The 25,797-nt window shown below is 44.4% G+C and overlaps 1 protein-coding gene across 1 annotated transcript in view; it reads right to left on the bottom strand.

The window, feature by feature from the left end:
* Positions 1-25,797, bottom strand: part of sgsm1a (small G protein signaling modulator 1a) — a 155,185-nt gene that overhangs the window by 96,866 nt on the left and 32,522 nt on the right. The window contains exon 3 of the mRNA XM_068055479.1: positions 14,090-14,165. Within this exon, the coding sequence (XP_067911580.1) occupies positions 14,090-14,165 (76 nt within the window). The remainder of the gene's footprint in view (positions 1-14,089; positions 14,166-25,797) is intronic.

The following is a 25,797-nucleotide window of genomic DNA, read 5'->3' as shown; positions in this document are numbered from 1 at the left end:
AGATCCCCTTCCCCTGGATGTCAAGTACAGGCATCAATGGCAGTGCAAAGTACTTGCCCACTTCCTATCGGCCTTCCAATCAATTCCACAAGAACCAGTGCGACTGGCAAATCAAAAAAGGCAAGGGCTGTGCTTGAAAATCTCTGGTTTCTGGCTCACTGCTGCTATTCCTGTGCCCCAGCATCAACCAAAAGGACCAGTTCCTTATCTAGTCTCTCCCACCACAGAATTCATAATCTTGGCAATGTACAAGTACCACAACAGTGTCTAAGGTTCAGTTTTCTTTTTGGATTCCAGCTACACGGAGTTCTTTTAGGGTCTTGGGAGAAAAGGATTACCTACGGCAGTTGTGTTAATTCACGAGTCCATTATCCCCAACCCCTCCCTGGTGTGAAATAAAAACAAGAAATGCTGGAAATGCTCAGCAGTTCTGGCAGCATCTGTGGAGAGAGAAGCTGAGTTAATGTTTCAGGTCAGTGACCCTTCATCAGAACTCCCTTGTGTGGACTGTTTTAAGAAGGTCAGTAGAAGTTGGGTTGACTCCCCCTTTGATAGATCACCTCAATCTCCCAAGTGCTTCTTTCAGTGTATACATAACTGTAGTCCCATCTATGTTGGCCTATAGCCTCCAGCCCAATTACTACTCGAAAATCATCAGTACAGAACCATATAAAACCAATGATATACTCCCCACTTGCCTGGGCACACTGTCCATTGCACAGTGACAATAGCCAAATAAAGATCACAAACGCATTATAACAGCTTAATAGATTTTTGAATATGCATATTTGCATCTTGAAGGATCAGATACTTCAGGGAGGTGTAAATTCTCAAGAGAACTAAATCGACTGCAGGAGTGGCACTGATTATCCATTCACAGTCCTGTGTGTGAGTGAAGAAGCAAATAGCAGAGCTGGTCTAGCCCCAGTCCAACAACATTTAACACAGTAGCACAAAGGCTGGAGTATAGAAATCAGGCTGCTATGGGTGCCCGGTCCAAACCCCTTGCTCCCTACAGGAGAGACTGAATGAGAAGAGCCAAGGACAATGCTGGAAATGCTGCCTGAATCAGGATGTGACCTGGAGCCTGGTTGCCAAACGAAGCAGAGTTTCAACATGCTAGAGCAGAGAGTTACAGGCTGAAGCCCAGTCCACGTACGTTGCCCCACAGTGCTGCTGTCAAAATAAGAAGTAGGCTTCCTTGGCTGACTTCCCCGGGCCACGGGTGCTGAGGTCATTTGCAGCCACAGCTCAACAACATCAACCTGCATTTATGTAGTGCCTTGGACGCTTGAACCTTCCCAAGGCGCTTCACAGGAGTGGCATCAGAAAAACATCAAGCCACGCAAGGGGGGGTATTGGGACAGATGACCAAAAGCTCGGTCAAAGAGATGGGTTTTAAGGAGCGCCTGAAAGGAGGAGAGAGAGGTGAAGAGGTTTAGGGAGGAAATTCCAGAGCTCAGGGCCCAGGCAGATGAAGGCACGGCCGCCAATGGTGGAGCGATGAAAACTGGGGATGCGTAAGAGAGCAGAATTGGAGGAGCGCAGAAATTTCGAAGAGATTGCAGGGATAGGGAGAGGCAAGGCCATGGAGAGAGTTGAAAAAAAAAGAAATACCAATAAAGGTTGGGTAAGCACAGAGTAAAGTTTGCCTGTGTTGTTCCTGTAATGTGAATAACTCAAGTGACATTCACATGACTAATTCCTACACAAGTAATGCACAGGATGGTGACTTTGCCTTTGGAACTGTACCCCAGAATGGAGAGGCAAGCTAATCTTACATCCTTACAAAGTCTAACTTGTTTATCAGTGCACAATCTCCATGGAAGAGCCTTGCCTTCTCATCTGCTGTTTTCCAATGACAAGTTTCACTCAAAGTTTAATCAAATCAATGTTTCTGTAGTCATCGTAACTGAAGACATTTTCACTGTTCAGACTTTTTGGAGTCATAAAGAAATGTCAACAGTGCAAGGACAACTGGATGAGGTGCCGTGTGCAACGGTTTTGTTCCCTATGAAGATAAAATTTCTTTTAAAATATTGAACACAGCAGTTTCGATCCTGGCTCCCTTCAAAACCAGCACTGCTGCTGTTAGACTGAGCTGAGAAATGGATTAATGTACATGACGCCCACAGTGAGCAAGCAAAGAACCTACATCATTAACCACTGAGAGTCTTCCATCTCCCTAGTCACATTATTACAGCAGATAAGCCTCAAGCAGCCACAAGAAGCAGTCTGGTAAACTGTGCTGAATCTAAATAAAATACACTCAGCATTGTGGCGTGGTGGATGGTGCCTGTAGCAGCTTCTGGAAACATCCATTGCTCAAGCAGTTAGGAGCAACTGTTCATTAAATGACTGATATCTCATTTCCACAGAAGCAAAATACTGTGGATGGTGGAAATCTGAAATAAAAGCAGAAAATGCCGGAAATGCTCAGCCAGCATCTGTGGAGGGAGAGAAACAGAGTTAACAGGCAGAATTTTCATTCCCCAGATCCCGATCCCGCCATTGGGATGAAATACCGGCAGCGGGACACCACCACACCACACCCCACCCCCCCCCCCCCCACCCGAGTGAGATTTTGGAGGAGGTGGCCAATTAAGAGGCCACGGCCGGGACCCCCATCCAATTAAAGACGGGGGTGTGGGTTCCCGAGTCTGGAGGGCCAGTAGGGGGTTGTCCAGCACTCAAAGAGCATCAGAGCTGGCCGCTGCTGAAATACGTAGGGAGGTGTGAGGGCACCTGTATCCCCGGTCACCGGCCACTAATGGGGGAAAAGAGTTAGAGCCATTGGACAGGAGGGGGACAGCCCCTCACAGTAGTGGGTACTGGCACAACTGCAGCTGTTTATTAGCGTGGCGCCTTCCCCATTGATCGGAGCCTCTTTCCCCCATGTCTACTCGGCCTGCCACTGGGAGGCCACCACCATTTCACGTACAGCCTGCTCACTCGAGGGGTACCGCAAACGCCAGCTGGAAAATCCAGACAGCGTCGGGGAAGTGCCCTTAATTAAGCCTTAATGGACTTAACTGGCCACCCTCCCTTCCTAACAGCACTGTGGGTGTACCTACCCCACATAGACTGCAGCGCTTCAAGAAGGCAGCTCACCACCACCTTCTCAAGGGCAATTAGGGATGGGCAATAAATGCTGCCCTGGCCAGCGACGCCCACATCCCATGGAACGAATAAAAGAAAACTGGCTACCAGTCACAGACAGTTGGGTAACCAGTCCTGCAATCACCCCGCCTCCTACAGAATCCCGTGGAGGCAGGAACGTGTTGTTGAACTGGCCCGATGGGATTTCTCTCCCGTTTTCAGGCCCCACCCCCGGCCTCCAGATACGCCTCCACGGGCTCTTGATAATTTTCCCCAATGTTTCAGGTTGGTCACCTATTGTCAGCTGCCAAGTGCTGCTGTTTTGTTCCTGATGAATCCAATATTTCTTGGAAAAATGAACACAGCACTTTAGATCCCGGTTTCCTTCAAAACCACCACTTCGTTGTTAAACTGATCTCAGAAATGGATTAATTCATATCCACCTACTGTCAGTGAACAAAGGACCTACATTATTAACCACTCTGTTCTGATGAAAAGTCATAGGCCTGCAACGTGAACTCTTTCTCTCTCCATGATGCTGTCTGACCTGCTGAGTATTTACGGCATTTTCTGATTTCTCATTTCCCTCTGACTCTATCTGGGGTGCAGCTACACAGGCACCATCCACATGTGTGTTCACTGCAGCAAAGGTCAGCAGGTTGCACGGCGTTTCAGCTATCTGATCGCAACGCGTCCTGCCCCAGACCAGTGCACATTCTCACTGCGTTCAGCACTGGCTATTTAAGATCAAACCAGCCTGCTGCCTGCAGGTTACCAAAGGGATCACGTTATTTGTTTTTAAAACAAATCGCCAAATACCATTCATAATTTTTCCCCCTCTCAAAACTAATACAAATCACCACCGAACAATCAATATAGGGATTGACTATGGTTCAGTAGGTAGCAGTCTCAAAAGATTGTGAATTCAAGCCCCATCCCTGAGACTTCAGCATGGAATCGAGCCCAATACTCCAGTACAAAATGACAAAAAAAAATCAGTTGTTTGTGACTCAGAAAAATCTGAACGCTGAAAATGATCATCGATTGCATTGACTGTTATTACTGATTTGATTACATTTTGAGTGAAAATAGTCTTTGGAAGACTGAGGGAGCGCTGCACTGTTGGAAGTGCCGTCTTTCAGAAGTGATGTTAAATCGAGGCCCCGTCTGCCCTCTCAGGTGGACATAAAGGATTCCATGGCACTATTTCAAAGTAAGAGCAGAGAGTTCTCCCAATATTTAATCCTCAACCACTATCACTAAAAAAAAAGATTGTTTGGCCAGCATGACATTTATATTTTTCAAAGGATATGTTGAAGGAGTTAGATGAAGTAGAGTGGGAGGATGCATGTGGAAAATTAACACTGGCAAGGACCGGATGGGCCGAATGGCCTGTTTCTGTGCTGTAAATACTGTGTAATACCATGTCTTACTGGGTTCAGCAGGTATTCCGCCAAGCAGGTCAGGAAGATTTGCTTCTCTTTAATCCATTTCAATATGTTTCTCATGGGTCTTGTGCAGTGGTTTGTTATGTGGTAGATGCCAAATGCCTTCAAAAGGGGGTCATTTCATAAGAAAAATAATAAAGAGGTTTATAATATTTGTCCTCCTATATCCAAAGCCATGCTGTCTGGCTTCCTTTAATGTAGCTCCTCAAGATGATCCCTTTTATCATGTTTAATCTGCATGTCAGCTGGTAGAACTCTCCCCTCTCAGTCAGAAGGTTCTGGGTTCATGTCCCACTCAAGAAACTCCGCACAAAAATGCTGACACACCAGTGCTGCACTGAGGGAGTGCTGCACTGTTGGAGGTGCTGTGTTTTGGATAAGATGTGAAAGCTGAGGCTCTTTCTGCCCTCTCAAGTGGATGTAAAAGATCCAATGGCACTATTTTGAAGAACAGGGGAATTCTCTCCAGTGTCCTGGCCAACATTTAATCCTCAATCCATATCACAAAAACAGATTATTACATTGCTGTTTGTGGGAGCTTGCTGTGCGCAAATCAGTTGCTGTCTTTCCCACAATATAACAGTGACTACACTTCAAAAGTACTTCATTAGCTGTAAAGCGCTTTGAGACGTCCGGTGGCCCTGACGGGTGCTACATAAATGCAAGCCTTTTTCTTTTATTATTCCACAACATTCCTCAAAGCAATTTGCCCTCAAACAATGGCAAGACATACAGGCTTAATATGACATAGTTCATCCTCAGCCACCTTATCCAGTTGTCCCAAGCTACAAAACGTTTACGAGGTGACCTAACATTCATTTAAATAATATATTTTGATTAACAGTGAAATACAATAACTCCCAGTGCCTCTGGCATTGGGAAAGCAGCACTCAGTAACTGAGCATGTGGAACATGCTGGAACACAAACTGTGTTAAAACTAATCTCAGAGATGGTGTTTGAGGAAACACTTGCACTGTTTTGGAGTGAGAATGCTTAAAAGAGTGTGCTGTGCTGTGATCATGATCTGCTCGTAAATCTTGTTTTTGCACCTTCTCCAGTGCCTTTATGTAATTTTTACAATATGGAGAACGGAACTGTTCACAGTTCTCTAGATGTGGTCTCATAAAGAGATTGGGTTTGAATCCACTGCTGTTTATAATTTTTGTAACTGATGTATAGACTGGAATCAGCTCCAGAAAGGGAAAAATAAAAACAGGTAAAAGGAAAGGTACCAGACAGCAGCACTGAAACACACAGGGATATAAGGGGCTGAAATTTGTAAGCCTGCCGAGAACAATGGCGGCCCACCTGCGCGGGCAGCACGTTGTGGAGCCGCCGTGACCCTAAGAGCAGCAGCTCATTTAAATAGCAGGGGCGGGCCACCCCCCGATGACGTAGAGGGAACGGGCTGTCCATCCCGGCAATGGCGTCAGCTGCCGTGCGCAGGCACCATTTTTAAAGGGCTTTGAGACCTACTGTTATATTTAAAGATTTAAAGCTAAAGTGGATGAAAAAAATTAAATACATTTATTTTGCCCCTCCCCCATCCCCAATAATAAAATTAATTACTTGCCCTCTCCCCGCCCAAAACACTTACCTTGTCCACCTGACCTTCCCCCACCCCCCCGCTTCTAAAGTGCATAAACTTTAACCTCAAACCCTCTCCCACCATCCCGGACGCCAATGACGTTACTCTGACCCCATTTCCCCCACCCACCCCGCACTGAGAAATCTACCTCCTGCCCCCTCCCCACAAGTGTTCTGCCTCGTTTCCCCGGACAGGGATCCGAAGGCGCGGGAGCGCCGGCCACTGGGCTGAATATCGCACCAGGATGGAAGGCGTCAGCGCGTGTATAAATAATGCATTCATTTCAATTTATTTGAATATGTAAACGGGGGTCCCGTCGCCGAGCGGTGGGGGTGGGGGAGGGGCGAGGGGGCCACCGCGAGGCGTTGCCGCTGCCGGCGATATTGGTCTGGGCCCTCCCGGCATTGGGGTGTGTGGCGGCCCTCTCCCAGAGGCATTTTCCAGCCCTCTCTCCCCCCTCCCCCCACCCACCCGAACCCGGACGTCGGGGGAGGGGGTCTGTAAAATTCAGCCCAGGGAGTGGGTGAAGGAGACGACTGGTTAAGGACAGAGTGAGCAGAGATTAGAATCAAAGATTGAGACAGAGGGCATGGACTTTTTAAACAGCTTAGAAATAGAGCAAGGCCATTCAGCCCCTCAAGCCTATTCTGTCATTCAACTAGACTGTGGCTGATCTGCATCCGAACTCCATATTCCTGGATACCCTTACCCTACAAAAATTCATGTATTTCAAGTCTTGAAAGTTCCAACTGTCCCAGAATTCACAACCTTTTAGGTTCACAGTTCCTGATTTCTACTGCCCTTGTGTGAAAAACTGCTTCCCAAATTCCCTCCCGAATGGCCCAACTCTAATTTTAAGATGACGTCCCCTTGTTCTCGATTCTCCCACCACAGGAAACATCTGACCTATTGTTTTAAACACCTCAATCAGCTTACCCCTCCGTCTTCTATATTCAAGGGATACAAACCAAGTTTATGCAACCTCTCCTCATATTTTAACCCTCTAAACCCAGTAGCTCGGAGAGTGGGGCAGACTGGGAATATAATGGCCCTTTTGCTTGCTTGAGTTATTTGACATCATGTTTGAGAACTGAAACACAACAATTCTGGGCGGCACAGTGGTTAGCACCGCAGCCTCACAGCTCCAGCGACCCGGGTTTGATTCTGGGTACTGCCTGTGTGGAGTTTGCAAGTTCTCCCCGTGTCTGCGTGGGTTTCCTCCGGGTGCTCCGGTTTCCTCCCACCTCCAAAAGATTTGCAGGTTGATAGGTAAATTGGCCATTATAAATTGCCCCTAGTGTAGGTAGGTGGTAGGAGAATAGTGGGGATGTGGTAGAGATTATGGGGTTAGTGTAGGGTTAGTATAAATAGGTGGTTGTTGGTCGGCACACTCGGTGGGCCGAAGGGCCTGTTTCAGTGCTGTATCTCTAAATAAAAATAAAAAAATAAAAAGAGTGTAGATTATCTTGAGAGGTAAGAGGTAACTAGGAACACAGTCAAAAAGTTAGAGCCAGACCTTTCAGGAGTGAAATTAGGAAATAGTTCTTCAAACAGGTGGTAGAAGTTTGGAACTCTCGTCCACAAACAGCTACTGATGCTGGATCAATTGTTAATTTTAAATGAGATTGAGAGACTTTTGTTATCCAAAGGTATTAAGTGAAATAGGACAATGCTGGGTATATGGACAGAGGTCACAGATCTGCCATCTTCCCACAGAATGGCGGAACAGAATTGAGGGGATGAATGGCCTCCTCCTGTTCCTGTGTTAATTTGAGTTAATGTAGACAGGTTGAACAGAAAGAACATTTATCACAGAGCTAGTCTGTTAAAAATAAATTCAAATATTCTTTGGGATTCAGGGTGCGGCGGCTGCATTAAAAACGTCAACAGTTGCCATGGACCTCGTGGATCATAATTTTCTGACTAATCGAGATGTTCTTGTCATTAATACTTTTGTGTTATTGATCCATTTTAATAAATTCATACAGATATTAGTCAATCTTCTGTGGCGTTGTCCAGGAGGGCGTGTTGGGGTGAGGGCCTGGAGTTCTGTTAATGGATGATAAATACCTGGTAGTTCAAGATCATAAGGTGAACAGGTATTGGGTGTTAATTAGTTAATTGTATTCGAATGTATATGTATAAAGAGCCAACCAGCACTGGCTGTGGGTGGTGTTAGGAGAGCAGAAGTAAGCTCTGTGACAAGCTATAAATTCCGGTTACGATTCTCCCAGGGGCTGGGAGAACAACCTTCCCGCCCAGAGGCCAAATAAGGGCCTCTTCCTCCCGCCGCTGGGATCTTACCAGCAATGGGGCGGGATGGGGTGAGGCGGGGATTCCGGTGCATGGGGAGGACGCCTTGTAAAATGAGTACCCCCGGAGACCCCCACCTCTCTCCCTGGACCGTATGCCCATCCCTCCTTGCCGGGGCCTTCCGGACTGGCCCTGGCATCCCTGCCTCACCTACCTCTTCTCCAGGGTTTCACCGCTGGGCCTGGGTCAGAGGCCTATGCAGATATACTGCTCAGCTGTCAGCCGTGTGATTGGCCGGCAGCTCTTGGGGGCGGGATCCCCATCCCTATAAAGTCTTTTAAGGAGGCGGGATCCCCGTCCCTTTAACTTTGACCCCAAAAGGCTGGAGGACTGCTCCAGGGTGGTGAGAAAATGCACAGGCGGGGTTCACCCTGCCTTTTTGGCCAGTCACCGGAAGCCTCGCCTCCTTCACAAAATTCAGCCCATAGAGTGGAAATGAAAACAAACAGAAAAGGCACAAAAATTCTAGAACAGGAGAAACAGGCCATTTTGCCCTCCATATTTGTGTCAATGTTAGCTCCTCATCAGAGCTCTAACTCTACGACACTATTACCTAACCCTACTATAGTTTAGCATTATTCCCTCTTCAATGTTGTGGTTTACTCAGCTTCAATGGCAATTATAGAGTCATAGAGTTTTACAGCACAGAAACAGGCCCTTCGGCCCAACGCACCCGTGCCGACCATCAAGCACCCGACCAATCTAATCCCATTTTCCAGCACTTGGCCCATAGCCTTGTATGCTATGGCGTTTCAAGTGCTCATCTAAATACTTCTTAAATGTTGTGAGGGTTCCTGCCTCTACCACCTTTTCAGGCAGTGTGTTCCAGATTCCAACCACCCTCTGGGTGAAAAAATTCTTCCTCAACTCCCCTCTAAATCTCCTGCCCCTTACTTTAAATCTATGCCCCCTAGTTATTGACCTCTCCACTAAGGGAAAAAGTTTCTTCCCAACTATCCTATCAATGCCCCTCATAATTTTGTATACCTCAATCAGGTCCCCCCTCGGCCTTCTCCGCTCTAAAGAAAACAACCCTAGCCTATCGAGTCTCTCTTCATAGCTGAAATGTTCCAGCTCAGGCAACATCCTGGTGAATCTCCTCTGCACCCTCTCCAGTGCAATCACATCCTTCCTATAGTGTGGTGACCAGAACTGTACACAATACTCCAGCTGTGGCCTAACTAGCATTTTATGCAGCTCCATCATAACCTCCCTGCTCTTACATTCTACGCCTCGACTAATAAAGGCAAGTATCCCATTTGCCTTCCTAACCACCTTATCTACCTGTGCTGCTGCCTTCAGTGATCTATGGACAAGTACACCAACGTCCCTCTGTACTTCCTATGGTCCGACCACCCATTGTATATTCCCTTGCCTCGTTAGTCCTCCCAAAATGCATCACCTCACACTTCTCAGGATTAAATTCCATTTGCCACTGCTCTGCCCATCTTATCAGCCCATCTATATCATCCTGTAATTTAAGGCTTTCCTCCTCACTATTTACGACACCATCAATTTTCGTGTCATCTGCAAACTTCCTGATCATACCTCCTATATTCATGTCTAAGTCATTAATGTACACTACAAACAGCAAGGGTCCCAGCACCGATCCCTGTGGTACACCATTGGTCACAGGCTTCCAATTGCAAAAACAACCCTCAACCATCACCCTTTGCCTCCTGCCACCAAGCCAATTTTGGATCCAATCTCCCATGCGGGACCTTTTCAAAAGTCTTACAGAAGTCCATGTAGACTACATCGACTGCTTTACCCTCATCTACACAACTAATCACCTCCTCGAAAAATTCAATCAAATTTGTTAGACATGATCTCCCCTGACAAAGCCATGCTGACTATCCCTGATTAATCCCTGCCTCTCCAAGTGGAGATTAATCCTGTCTCTCAGAATTTTTTCCAATAATTTCCCCACCACTGACGTTAGACTCACAGGCATATAATTACCTGGTTTATCCATGCTACACTTCTTGAATAATAGTACCACATTCACTGTCCTCCAGTCCTCTGGTACCTCTCCTGTGGCCAGAGAAGATTTGAAAATTTGTGTCAGAGCCCCTGCTATCTCCTCCCTTGCCTCATATAGCAGCCTGGGATACATCTCATCTGGGCCTGGGGATTTATCCACCTTTAAGCCTGCTAATACAGCTAATACTTCCTCCTTTTCAATGCTAATTTGATCAAGTATATCATAATCCCCCTCCCTGATCACTGCAGCTACATCGTCCATCTCCATAGCGAACACAGATGAAAAGTAATCATTCAAAACTTCACCTATGTCCTCTGGCTCTACACGCAGATTGCCTCTTTGATCCCTAATGGGTCCCAGTTTTTCCCTGGTTATCCTCTTGCCCTTAATATACTTATAAAATGCCTTGATATTTTCCTTTATCTTGTCTGCCAGTGATTTTTCATGCCCCCTCTTTGCTCTCCTAATTACTTTTTTTTTTAAGTACTCCCCTACACTTTCTATACTCCGAGAGTCTCCGCTGTTTACAGCGCTTTGAATCTGCCATAAGCCTCCTTTTTATGGTGAAGAATAGTTTAATAATTCTTTGCATGGAAAAATTCCTTCTAACTTACACCTTCATCTTTGATTATGAGTTTATGCCACCTGGTTACCAATTCACCAACCAGTGAAAATAACCTTTCACTATTTACTCTCTCAAACCTTTCAATCGCTTCTGTCAGATTTCCCCATTAGCCGCCCTTGTTCCAGTGAATATAGCCCGAATTTATTTTCAAGCATCTCGTTATAACACCATCTTCCCATGCATGAAGTGATTTGAATGAATCAATATCGCACCTTTCTAACGACCCTTTCTCTGATGAGCTGCCCCAAAGCATGTATTACTCCAACTGCAGTCTAATCAATGTTTTGTACAAATTCAGCATCACGTCCTTGCTCTTGTATTCAAGGCTCTGTTCTGAAAATCCAGATATTTGTCCTTTTCAGCTTTTTCCACCTGCAATCCTGGTTTTAAAGAGGAGTGGGTGTGCACTCCGAGGGCAGCGCGTCTGCACCCCTGGCTCTGTCCATTTCACCACCCATTTAATATTTTACCATTGGTTTATATTTCTATTCTCTTTCCCCAATCTGTACTGCTTAGCATTTATCCTTAACCAGTTAAGGTAATGGTTCAGTCTGCTGCGTTCTTCCACAGTTCACCATGCTCCCTATTTTTAAGTTGTCACTAAATGCTGATATTATTTCCTCTCGGCCTGTGTGCAAAAACATTGATGTCCCTGGAGAACAAACAGATCCTTGAGACATGCCGCACAGCTAGGTGCTGCCGAGCTGAGAATTATTCATTTACTCTCTGCTTTCTGTCTTTTAGCCTTCCATCAGTCCTCAGGTGTTAATCTTCACAAAGTCTCTCACACAACACTATCAAACACATCTTGAAAGTCCAAATGCATCAGATCCACTGCATTCCCTTTGGCTATACAATGGGTCATTAGATTAGAGATACAGCACTGAAACAGGCCCTTCGGCCCACCGAGTCTGTGCCAAACATCAACCACCCATTTAGACTAATCCTACACTAATCCCATATTCCCACCAAACATCCCCACCTGTCCCTATATTTCCCTACCACCTACCTATACTAGTGACAATTTATAATGGCCAATTTACCTATCAACCTGCAAGTCTTTTGGCTTGTGGGAGGAAACCGGAGCACCCGGAGAAAACCCACACAGACACAGGGAGAACTTGCAAGCTCCACACAGGCAGTACCCGGAATCGAACCCGGGTCCCTGGAGCTGTGAGGCTGCGGTGCTAACCACTGCGCCACTGTGCCGCATCTACTGAAAGAAGTTAGATCAATTACTCAAGCATGACCTACCTTTTAAAATTCATGCTGACTGCTCCTTATTAGCCCAAACTTTTGTAAGCAATCACCAACGCTATCCCCTATTCTAGCTTTTATTTGATTCCCCTACTCCTTTCTCATACAGTATCTGTCCACAGACAGGGCTAAAAATTTCAATATTTTATTCAACAGCCACTAATTAAATGAAATGCACATGTTTTTTTAAAAGGATAAAAGAAATGTCAAAGATGAGAAACCATGAACTCATTGAAGTCCATGGCATTTGATTTTAACTCTGTCTAAGTGAAAGGATTTTCAGTGTTATGCTCCAGAAAGCCAGGTGGTGAAAGACAGAACTGGAGCCAATATTTATACATTACAGACCTGCACCTCCTCACCCAGTTTCAGTCTGTTCCATTTAAAAAGCCACAAGTGAATCCCCAGTTAATGCCCACTACCTGCACACAATTAAACACAATTTACAATTAGCATTGAATGAGTTAAAAATTGGGCCCATTTATCTGGTACTCGCCTAACATGGTACCTCCAACAGATCCTTCACTGCCCACCTTTCCGATTATTCACCAGACATCCACAAGACATCACCTCATTACATGGACACCGATCTCTTCCTGACAGGAAACAACCTCAAATCAAATACCATCTCATCAGCCATAATACAAATGTTGTCCACTTGAAACCATTCCAAAACGCACCTTCCAAAATTGAGATCTCTACCACTCGGAAGAACAAACCGCAAGACATCAATGGTACAAGGGCCACCCCAGCTGGCATAAGATAATCGACCATTATCTTCTTTTGACAGAAATATTCAGTCACTTTGTTAATTCAGTTCTTAAATATATTTGAAAAACTGTCTCAATGCTTCAATGGAATTTCAGCTGGTCTCCCTCTTTTTCGCCCTCACATAAAATCTCCGAATTTGGGAAGGCGAGTAGCTGAAAATAATCACCTCTTGCCTGCCCTCTATTCAACTCCACGGGTGGCACTGGGAACATCTGGAAGAAGGCAGGGTGGTGAGGGGAAAGTTGATGGTTTGAACTGGTCCTTTCAGATGAAGGCTGCAGGAGGGGTGGAAAGGTCATGTAAAAACTGTGACTGCAAGAGCAGGTCAGAGGCTGGGAATTCTGCAGCGAGTAACTCATCTCCTGACTCTCCAAAGCCTGTCCACCATATACAAGGCACAAGTCAGGAGAGTGATGGAATACCCTCCACTTGCCTGGATGGGTGCAGCTCCAACAACACTCAAGAAGCTCGACACCATCCAAGACAAAGCAGCCCACTTGACTGGCACCCCATCCACCACCTTCAACACTGACTGTCTCCATCACTGGCGCACAGTGGCAGCAGTGTGTACCATCTACAAGATGCGTTGCAGCAACTCGCCAAGGCTCCTTAGACAGCACCTTCCAAATCAGAGATCTCTACCACTCGGAAGAACAAGGGCAGCAGACGCATGGAAACACCACAACCTGCAAGTTCCCCTCCAAATCACACATCATCCTGCCTTGAAACTATATCGCTATTTCTTCACTGTCTCTGGGTCAAAAACCTGGAACTCCCTTCCTATCAGCACTGTGGGTGTACCTACCCCAAATGGGCTGCAGCGGTTCAAGAAGGCACCTCACCAGCACCTTCTCAAGGGCAATTAGGGATGGGCAATAAATGCTGGCCTGGCCAGTGATGCCCACATCCTGTGAATGAATAAAAAAAAGTTCCCCTTTCCCCAGCCCCTTCACAAACGCGCATGGCTACATACAGACACGACACACACGAAAACGAGACTTACCACAGAAGGAGATGATATGACTGCTGTCCTCGTGTACAAACTTTCGGGTGACTGCCTCCTCCATGATCTGCTTCACCTGCAGACACAAACAAGGAAGAAAATGGTGATAATTTTGAATACCGGGAAAAGCCATACTATGAGGAATTTAATTCAGATTGCTCGGATGGAGGAAGAGGAGTGGGGGACATACCATTTTGTTTGAAACAATATTTATGTGTGAATTAGGCAATGTTTCAACACCAATATTAGAAAGCTATGGTAAATTCCTAACATGCAACAAAGTTCAACAAAACCTCAGGTCATCCAAATTCTGTATTACATTAATCAAAAAACCTTTACGTTAAGACATCGCTCTGTAATGTATAATGAATACAGAAGGCTCACATCCTGAACAAAGCATTATTTTTTCAATAAAAGCCCCACAATCTGACCCCCAACTAACCCCCTGTTACAGCATCAATATTGTAAGACACATCTAATCTTTTCACATTACTTTGAACCACCTTGAGGGCTGATAGTGGAGGTAACAGGCGATAGGAACTCTGATGGTGAATCGCCAATGGGGGAAAATCTCCTTAACTTGGGAATGCCAACAGCATTTGTAGCATCCTCACTGTTACCCAGTTGCAGTGAGCTAACTCAGAATGGATCACTGATCAAAAGAGAGAGTGAGTTCCAGAATGGGCAGTGGCAATTATCCACTAAGGGAGTCTCAGTAAAAGCAAAGTTAGAACACTGAATTGCCTTAATGCTGCAGTGGCTGAGACCAACAGTTCTGCAAAGCATCAAGAACCAATGATTTTCCCCATTCAGCATCATGCTCAGAACTGCTGCCAATGCACTTGGATTTACTCCAGAAAGTATGACGCAAAAAACTATTATTGCGTAGGCTTAACTAGTTCACATGCTGCTGACATCATGTAGACTCTGGAATTCCCTCCCTAAACCTCTCTGTCCTCCTTTAAGATGTTCCTTAAAACCTACCTCTATGACCAAGATTTTGCGCAAATACTTCATGTGGTTTGATATCAAATTTTGTTTGATAATATTCGTGTGAAATGCTTTGGGACATTTTACTACTGTCATGCAGACCTCCACCTGACAAGAATGAGGCATATTAATTTTGTCATATGAACATTGATTTTAAACTGTTGCTAGAGTGAACAAATTTTTTATTTTTTTTTGAAGATCACCAGACACTGGACTGGAAGGACATTTGCATACTAAGAGACGCTGCTTGTGGAGACAAAGGACTATTCCCTGCTCCAATTAACCCAAATGGATTTTGATCACCAGACATTGAAGGTGTAAGGAAGCACATTCCAGGGACTGCTAAGGTACAATCCACAAACCTTGCAGGGGAGGCTGTTCCAAATAAGGAGCTAATCACATGACTAACCTGCCGAGCAACCTGGGCTTTTTTGAAGCGTGCCACAGAGAAAGAATCAGAAGGCAGTTTGAACTGGAACCTGGAACAAGGAAGCCGCTATCTCTCTCTCTCTTGCTTTCTCCTCAAGCCACCGGACCCACGGAAGACACACAAACCTCGAGAGAAAAGACTCCTACATCGGGACAAGTTGAAGCATGAAACGGGCCCCAACCAATTGCAAGACTTACCGGCAACCAAAGACCCCACATTAACTTAAAGGACTATAACTACCAGATATTGTCTCTAACTTTTCCCCTTTATTCCTTCTACTTTTTCTGTCACTATCTGCGTGTGTGTTTATCTGCGTGTGTGTTTACATGCTAGCGTGGTCATGTCACATATTCGTAGTCGTTAGCTGGATTAGAGTTTAAGATTAATAAACTTTCACATTTCTTGTTCAAATCTAAAGGAAACCTGTCTGATTTCTTTGCCTTACAATTGGAGCAGTGTACAAGGATTCACTGAGAGGGAGCTAAAAACATGGTGTTTTAAAATTAAACCCTGTTACAGTTAAACCAGGTAAAGGCTGAGAGGGAACCCCTAGACTCCTTCTAACTGGTCGTAACACTACATAAAAAGCGCTATATAAATGCAAGTAGTTGTTGTTGAGTGTGATCTGTTTGGAATGACAGCACACCATGCAGTCAAACCAAAATGCAATAAACTGCTCTGGGAACACTGCCAGTCAGTGATACCATCCATCCTTTCAACAAGTCTGTGGCCATTTCTCTACATTCACTTGCAATGAGAAAAAATTGTAGCGAGCAAAACATCTGAATTGAATGAAATATCCGCAATTATATTTATTATTTCGCAAATTATCATCCGTTTGTGGGATAGATAAGGATTAGGAAGGCCATCCAACCCTTCCTCGCTCGTCCATTCATCAAAGAGCCTGCAGTTTTCCCAATGTGGCATCAAACCAATCCTCCAACAAGACTGTAGTTGCCACAGCTCTGCCCAGCGGTCCATTCCAAATTTCTTTTTTATTCTTTTCATGGGACGCGGGTGTCGCTGGATTTGTTGCCCATCCCTAATTGCCCTTGACAATTGAATGGCTTGCTTGGATATTTCAGAGGTCAGTTAAGAGTCAACCACATTGCTGTAGGTCTTCAATTACATGTAGACCAGACCAGGTAAGGGCGACAGATTTCCTTCCCTAAAGGACATTAATGAACCAGACAGGTTTTTATGACAAGCAATGATAGTTTCATGGCACCATTACTGAGACTAGCTTTCAATTCCAGATCTTTTAATCAATTAATTGAATTTAAATTCCACCAGCTGCTGTGGTGGGATTTGAACCAGTGTCTCCAGGGCACTAACCTGGGCCTCTGGGCTACTAGTCTAGTGACATTACCACTAGGCTACCATCTCCCCTGCAGAATAGTCTTTGTGTAAAGTCCTTTCCCCATTTGAACCTGTATCGCCTTGTCCTACCTGTGGATCACCATTACAATTTCAGCAGCTCAAAGTGTCCTCCGAGTTATTTTAAAAGCTGGTGGGAAAAGCCAGAAAGGAAGCTGCAAACCCTGTAATGTGGAGATATATTTCTGGCTAAGTACCAAATACTAGACAAACAGCAGAACCACTAGTACCACCAATCGGGCATATGTGCTGGTTTATCATGGGAACACTCCAGGCATCCTATAAATGGTCAGATATTTCGATTTTTCAAATCTGGAAAGGTTTGCTGGTTTGATGTATGGACTTTGCCCTGAAACTCAGAAACAAAACATTTTTCCTCGGCCTTGCATAACAAGAAAATTCACTTGAGCGTTGACCCAATATCTCCCCAGTGTTGTCAATTCCATTGCATTGGAATCATAAAATTAAGCAGGTGGGCAATTCAATCACGTATTGGATTCAAGGCGACAGTAATGCCTGATTACCGGGGTCAGTATTTTGGAAAAGTTGGGTGCGGCAATTGGAGGCGGTGGGGAAATATGTCGGGGCGTGGAGTTCGAGAATAAAATTAATGGTTGTTTGGTCGTACAGAACTTGAGTCCTGCTGAAAACAGAGAAATTTTGTCAAAGCTTTTCGTCTTGCACTCATCAGGACAAATCGCAAGAATACCAATGTAAGGGAAAGCAACAAATATATACTGCATGAGAAAAGAGTGCTGATTGGTTGACAAGTGGACTCTGATTGGTTGAGGCGTTGCCATGTTCACAACGGGCAAGGTACAGGCTGTACCCAACCAGCCCGTTCTTGCAAAACTCAAAACAGTGTCCAACATTAGATGCGATTCCGCAATTGGACATCATTCTCAACAACAATAATCCTCAGTGTGCTAAGAATTACGCTGATAACCAATTTAAGATTGTCAGTCAGGCTTGCAGTGTGGCGCATTTATGTATACTGGAAGACAAAAAGAACATGTACACACATTGTGCCTGTTTCAGCTAAACAAAATAAGTGACAGCCATTCGCTGGTTCATTCCTCAGGGCAATGCCTTGACCAATCAGATTCAAGCTGCCTGGTTTAAATTTCAAACAAAGCTTGGCAGTTAACTGTCAGTCACCATTCTCCATGGCAACGCCTCTAGAAATCACAGTCCACTTGCCAACCAATCAGCACTCTCTTCTCATACAGTATAAATTTGTTGGTATTCTTGTCAATTGTCCTGATGAGTGCAAGATGAAAAGCTTTGACAACTTGTTTCTGTTTTCAGCAATAATAAAATGAATGTTAAGGTTCAGCCTGGAAGCTACTATATTCCATTAATTTAAAATATCTGGATTAGACCAGATTTGTGCTATTTCATCAGATATTTTAACATGTTCCTCAAATTCAGTTCATTTTGCTCAGAGTTGGCAGTGGGGAGACATTTGGAAACCTGTCTCCCTTGGTCAGGATCACTGCAGTGAATGGTGAAAAAAATGAAAGCATTTATGTTCTCCATTCGAACAATGCAGAAAAAAAAATTAATTTATAAATATGTCACACAGATTTGAAGAACGAGAAGCAATTTCTTCAAAAAAAAACACTCCACTTACAAATTCCCTCATGAGTCAGTATTAGTTTTGGAATCAAAGCTGAATATTTGAATGCTTAGTTCAATAGCTGTAAAGTGGCTTGATTTATGTAAATGTTATTTTGAGATCAAAAATAGTATAAGTAATCTGCGAGCATTCAGAAAGGGCCTCCTTGACTTCTCCTCGGGAGTCAGATACTCGCAGTTGTGGCCCATATGGTAACCATGGCTTCACCATTATGTCTCCATGGTCTCTGCTGCCTCTGGTTACCTCACCGAACCGATAAATAATCTTTTTCTCAGCTCCAGCCACACTCTCCTTTCATCGCAACATTTGCCTTTGAAATCAATACTCCTGCAGTCATGGTTATTGTGAGAACATAGGAGCTTAAGAAATAGGAGCAGAAGATGACAATTCGGCCCCTCGGGCCTGTTTCCCCACCCCCCCCCCCCCCACCACCAAGTGGACCAGCCTACACACTGTTCTTTCTCCCTGTACCCACAAGTTGAATTTATATAGCACCTTTAACATAGTAAAACGTCCCCGGGTGCTTCACAGGAGCGATAACAAACATAATTTGACACCGAACCACATATGGAAAGATTAGGATGAATGACCAAAAGCTTGGTCGAAGAGGTAGGTTTTACGGAGCACCTTAAAAGGAGGAGGAGAGAGGCAGAGCGAGAGAGAGGTTTAGGAAGGCAACTACAAAGCTTGGAAGCTGAAGGCCTGGCCGCCAATGGTGATGCACAGGAAATTGAGGATGAGCAAGAAGCCAGAATGGGAGGAGCGTAGAGTTCTTGCTGGCTGTAGTGCATCCTGATTTGTGTACAAACAAGACAAGTAATACCATCTACTATCAATACCATCACGGACCTATAAACTGTGGACCCTCTCAACTGCCCCAGGCTTCCCTTTCTCCAAAAAGCCAGTGGCTTTTAAAACCCAAGCTTATCACCTAACGGACTCCTTCTCAATATACCTCACCTTCTCTCCTACTCTTCTCAAACCTCCGTCTTCCTGTATTACATCTCTTGACCTTCCGCCTGACTTTTAAAATAATTAACGCAGGACTCCCATCCACCTGATAACAGAAGCCCCATGCTTACATCACATAATACTGCAGATTCCACTCTAACTTTCCAGTTGCCTGTGCCGTACGGATCACTATCAGAATCTCGTGAGATTGAATATCTGAATGCGGAGTACCTCCTGGCTTTCTAATTGGTCATTGCTAAGTATATGGTGAGTAATACCATGTGATTAATATGGATCAATCAGATCCCATGATTATAAGAAAATGACACTCTGGAGCAAGCACTCCAGTGATCAATGCCACAGGAGAGCAACTTGCTCCAACAAATCACAACAGGTAAAACATATTAATTTTCTGGTGACACACAGAGATATTTTAGGAGACCCTCCTGGAGAGTAGGAGCATATTCCTCCTCTTTATTGAGTGTGTTGGCAGCTTTGCCTTCAATCCAGGTCAATAAAAAAACAAATTGCCTCCAAATCCTTAAACATCAATATGGTGCAGATTCATTTGCAGTAAGAGAATAATGTTGCTTCTATATAAGCACCTTGTGATGTCCTCAGGTACTGCAGTTACTGGTAAGTATGGCAAATAGGACCTGCCTCACAATCATCTCTCAAGAACAGCAAATGAATGAGCAGAATATCGATTTTATTGCTGGTATTGGCTGAGGAAAGGATCTCGGTTGAAGGTGGAGTATTGGCCAGGACACAGTGAGAACTCGCCACTCTTCTCCAAATAGTCGTCCACTGTTTTCCAGCTGGGTGGGACTGCTCTCACCTGGTTCCATTCTTATCTATCTAATCGTAGCAGGAGAACCACTTGCAATGGTTTCTCTTCCTGCTCCTGCACCATTATCGCTGGTGCCCCGCAAGGATCTGTCCTTGGCCCTCTCCTATTCCTAATCTACATGCTGCCCCTCATGACAGCATCCAAAAGCACAGCCTTAGTTTTGACATATATGCTGACGACACCCAGCTCTACCTCATCACTACTTCTCTCAACTCCTCCACTGTTGACAAATAATCAGACCGGTTATCTGACATCCAGTATCGGATGAGCAGAAATTTCCTACAATTAAATATTGGGAAGACTGAAGCCATTGTTTTTGGTCCCTGCTCCAAACTCCGTTCACTAGCTACCATTCCCCTTCCTGGCAGCAGTCTGAGATTAAGCCAGTCTGTTCGCAACCTTGCTGTCACATTTGACCTCAAAATGAGCTTCTGCCCTCATATTCGCACCATCACTAAGACTGCCTATTTCCACCTCCGTAACATCACCCAATTCAGCTCATCTGCTGCTGAAACCCTCATTCATGCCTTCATTACCTCTAGACTTGACTATTCCAATGCACTCCTGACTCGTCTCCCACATTCTACTTACTCTGTAAACTTGAGGTCATCAAAACACTGTTGCCCGTGTCTTAACTCGCACTACGTCCAATACCTCTATTATCCCTGTGCTCACTGACCTACATTGACTCCTGGTCAAGCAACAGATGAGAATTTTAAAATCAAGATTTGTTTTCAAATCCCTTCATGGCCTCACCCCTCCCCATCTCTAATCTCCTCCAGCTCCACAACCCTCCAAGATATCTGCGCTCCTCTAATTCTGACCTCTTGTGCATCCCTCATTTTAATCGCTCCACCACTGGTGGCCACGCCTTCAGTTGCGTAGGCCCCAAGCTCTGGAATTCCCTCCCTATACCTCTCCGCCTTGCTTTCCTCCTTTATGACACTCCTTAAAACTGATCTTTTGGTCATCTGACCTAATATGTCCTAATGTGGCTCGGTGTCATATTTTGTTTTATAATGCTCCTTTAAAGCGCCTTGGGACGCTTCATTACATTAAAGGTGCTATATAAATATAAGTTGTTGTTATTGTCGTGCCATGGGATCTTTCGCATCCACACAAGTAGGCACACAGGACATTTATTTGATGTCTCATTGTTCCATTTCAACAACAGAACTTCGTCATGAAAGATCAGGTTAGGTTTAACACAAGAGTCTGACCCAAGATGCATAGACCTCATGTTGTAAGGTCTACAGAACAAATCACTGTCATTTGCCTCAGTTCAAATGTGGTTGGGAATGATGGAATATTCTTAGCTTTCTTTGCCTCCATCTTGAAGTATCTTCCCTTGCTGCAGACCTCTCTATGTTGAATGGTTCCTCTGGAAGTATTGATGCTTGCTGGATTTAGATCCATGGTCACTGGCTGCTCCTGGTATCTCATCCAAATAGTGGTTTGCAAACTATGGGAGAATGGGGTCATTACAATCAAACCAGATCCTGCTCATATCCAACATCCACTTGTAGAGTTTGCAGCAAGACATCACTGAATGATAATCAGAATCAAGAAACTATGACGTTTTCCCCCCTCCTTTCTTTCCTCACCCAAGGGACACCAAAACTAACCATAGCAGCTCCACATAGTGCAATGAAATCCATAGCCCAGTGATTGAACCTGGAATCTTCATGGTCTGTGTCATTCAGCAATGCATTTCTTTGTTTTACTCTCAATAGCAACACTAACAATTAGACCACATTTAGAGTCTTGTCTGGTCTCCATATTATAAAATAGGATATAAATGCCCTGGAGAAGATGCAAAAAGGAATCAGTGAAACAAACCAGTGCTGAGAGGTTATAACTATCAGGAAAGAGTAAACAGGCTAGGGCACTTTTCTCTAGAAAAGGGAAGACTGAGGGAGGACCTGATAGAGGTCCTCAAGGTTATTGAAAGGGTTTGATCAGATAGACATAGAGATGTCGATGTTTCCACTTTCAGGCAAGACCAAAACTATGGGCCATAAATACAAGATAGTGACGAATAAATCCAGTAGGGAATTCAGAAAAAAAACTTCATTTTCCAGAGAGTGGTTGGAATGTTGTATTCACAGCCACAAGGAGTAGTTGAAGTGAAAAGCATGGATGTATTTAAGGAGAAGCTAGATAAATACACCAGGGAAAAAAGAAACAGAAGGATATGATAATGGGGTTAGATGAAGAAAGGTGGAAGATAAACACCAGCATGGACTTGTTGGGCCAAATGGCCTGTTTCTGTGCAGTAAATGCTATATAATACTATGCAACAATTCACACACAGTGGAAAAGACAGAAGACATGTCTCAGCCAGGTACTGGCAGTGATAAACATCTGTGAGTGAGAGTGCACAGATAAATTGCCAGTGTCTAAAGTCAAAAGACAATTTTGATCGCTTCCCGAGTGAACAACTATATCAAGCTGTCACAGCCAGGCATTTTATTTGTAAACTCCTAGAATAGGTCTTCAACTGGAAAAAGTGATTTAAGGTGGCTGTTTTTGTAGCTGAAGAAGTGATTCTTCACTGCAAAATGGAAGTTTCATATCCATTAGCATTTCAGAGTATGATAAACAGTTACTGATAAAAGAGTGGGAGAGTGGCACTAATTGGATAGCTCTTTCAAAGGGCCGCCACAGCATTGATAGGCTGAATGGCCTCCTCCTTTGGTCTAGAATTCAACGGCTCTACATCCATTCCAAACTGGGCTCTGCAGATTCATTTGCTTCAGGTTAAGGGTGATAGTGCTGGGGAAGGGAATGCTTATATATGCACACCTGCCCCCAGTCATTCATGCTTCACACAAAGTCAGCATTTGGCCGCACTATCTGGTGGGAACACCACCACCTGCAAGTTCCCGTGCAAGTCACACACCATCCTGACTTGGAACTATATCGCCGTTCCTTCACTGTCGCTGGGTCAAAATCCTGGAACTCCCTCCCGAACAGCACTGTGGGTGTACCTACACCACATGGACCGCAGTGGTTCAAGAAGGCAGCTCACCACCACCTTCTCAAGGGCAATTAGGATGGGCAATAAATGCTGGCCTGGCCAGCGATGCCCACATCCCATAAAACAAATACATTTTTTTTTTAAGTCATATTTTTGCTTAAAAATCTGTTGAAAGTTCCCCTGCAGCTCAGTTTAAATGCGTACATGTGTTGACCAGCCATCTAGTGCCCACCCCTTGCTGCTTCTTAATTAGTGTTCCTCTGTTCCATTAGAAAATAACTGCTGGGGTCTGCAGTAGGGTATTAAGGCAGCCACTTGTCAGTCTTGAGGAGCGTTTGTGAGATGTTGAGCCTGGACTAATCACAGTCCCTAATCGTGGATTATTTCCTATTTACAGCACATTCTAGGAAGGTATATTTGATGAGAATGGGCAGCCAACTGAAAATACAACAACTTGCATCTGTATAGCACTTTTAATGTCGGAATGTGTCCCAAGGCACTTCACAGGTGCATAAATCAGACAAAAACTGACACCGAGCCAAAGAGGCACATTTTAAGAAGGGTCTTAAAGGAGTAAAGAGGTATGAGAAGTGGAGAGGTTTAGGGAGGGAATGCGAGGGACAGTCACACAGGATGTCATTTGTGACTATGATTAGTGCCGTTGTACTGCTGTGACAGGGTCGGAAACCTGATTGGAGAGGTTGAAACGTGGAGTTGCAGAACAGATGGGAATGGATTTTGAAGGTCACAACATGTTCAAGCATTTTGAACAGGAATGAGAAGTGAAGATGGGGGCAGTAATTTGCAAGGACAGTGGAAGGGTCCAGGTTGAGTGAGATGCCTCCAGATATAAAGATTTCTTCTCCCTCAGACTCTGGCACAGGTTACATGTAACTAAAGTGATCAAATTTTACTGTGAATTATCTGCTGTGTTTTTTCTGTCCAGTTGTACTTAATACTTGTAAATGTTCCTCTGGTTCTGCACTTCAGGCTTTTTAAAATTTTGAGAGTCCAGCATGATTTCCACATCAGTGCTTTTATTTATTTCAAACTTGTAATTGGTTTAAATGATTTACACAACAGAATCGCTGAGGGTTTCAAAATGCTGGAAAATGCAGGAAGTACAGTTGTCAAAGGTCAGTGTTTTCACAGGGTGTTCATGTGAATGTCCACGACCTTTCAGTAAATACAACTCAAATCCTCAGCATTTGCTCTCCCCTTCAGAAATGTTTATATCCAGCCAATGTAAAAATATAGAAACACTTTTTTTATACAACTCAATTCTTTTTACATGTTGTATTTAAGGCTGCTTTCGATTTATCAACTTTTTCAGGGGGACGGGGGGGGGGGGGTGGTCAGAGGTTAACTCAAGATTCAGGATGTCTCACATCCTCATTACAGACACACATTGGATAAGAACATAAGAAATAGGAGCAGGAGTAGACCATTGAGCCCCTTGATCCTGCTCCACCATTCAATGAGATCATTTTAACCTCAATTCCATTTTCCTGCTCGATCCCCAAATCCCTTGATTCCTTAAGAGTCTGGAAATCTATCTATCCCAGCCTTAAATATACTCAATGACTGATCATTCACAATGCTCTGGGGTAGAGAATTCCAAAGATTCAAAACCCTCTGAGTGAAAAAATTTCTCCTTATCTCAGTCCTAAAAGACTGTCCCCTTATCCTGAGACTGTGACCCCTAGTTCTAAACTTTCCAGCCAGGGGAAACATCCTCTCAGCTTCTACCCTCTCATGGCTATTCATGATCGGATCTCTGGTGTTCGACATCAGGCTGCCTGTTGAAGATTTTTTTTGACTTTCCCTGGCATAATCGGGGCCAAACATGTCATTCTTAGTTGCAACAGTAACATTAAATGGGGCATTTCTCAATAGCTAAGTCAAGGCGGCCTGGTTAGAGGCTTAAGAGAAGATTGTCTCACCCAAGAACTGTTGAAAGTGAGGAGAAGTGTTGCAAACACAAAGACGCAGTTAAAAAAAGTGACTGAATCCAAACCCTTATTTCCTTGTTAATTATCCTGGAGTAATTAGATTGAGCCAGCTCCAGTGACACAACCTGACGGCTCAAAGAAAAAGACTTGCATTTATATCGTGCGTTTCAGGGCCTCAGGAGGTCCCAAAACCCCTTTCAACCAGTTAACTAATTTTATTTTGAAGTGTAGGAACTGTTGTAATGTAGGAAACTTGGCAGCCAATTTGCACACAGCAAGCTCCCACAATCAGTGATGTGATAAGGACCAGATCACCCGTTTTTAGGTGATCTTTTAGAAGACCCGCTTTAATCTATGCTTTTAAGATGCTGCAGTAAGTACTGAACTGAACTAGTGGAACAGAACAGAAAAATTCCTCCAGCTACCGCTGGCTTCTCCTGCGTGGTGACAAACACTCGACCACTCCTGTCACCCAAGTCTCTTCGCCGGAAGGATTCAAGACAGAACATCCATTCGATGCAGAAGTTCTGGATGTGTCT

Source organism: Heterodontus francisci, chromosome 23, assembly GCF_036365525.1.
Source record: "Heterodontus francisci isolate sHetFra1 chromosome 23, sHetFra1.hap1, whole genome shotgun sequence".
NCBI classification, from domain to species: Eukaryota; Metazoa; Chordata; class Chondrichthyes; order Heterodontiformes; family Heterodontidae; genus Heterodontus; species Heterodontus francisci.
Note: the sequence above shows the minus strand (reverse complement) of the source record. Positions and strands in the feature narration are given on the sequence as shown.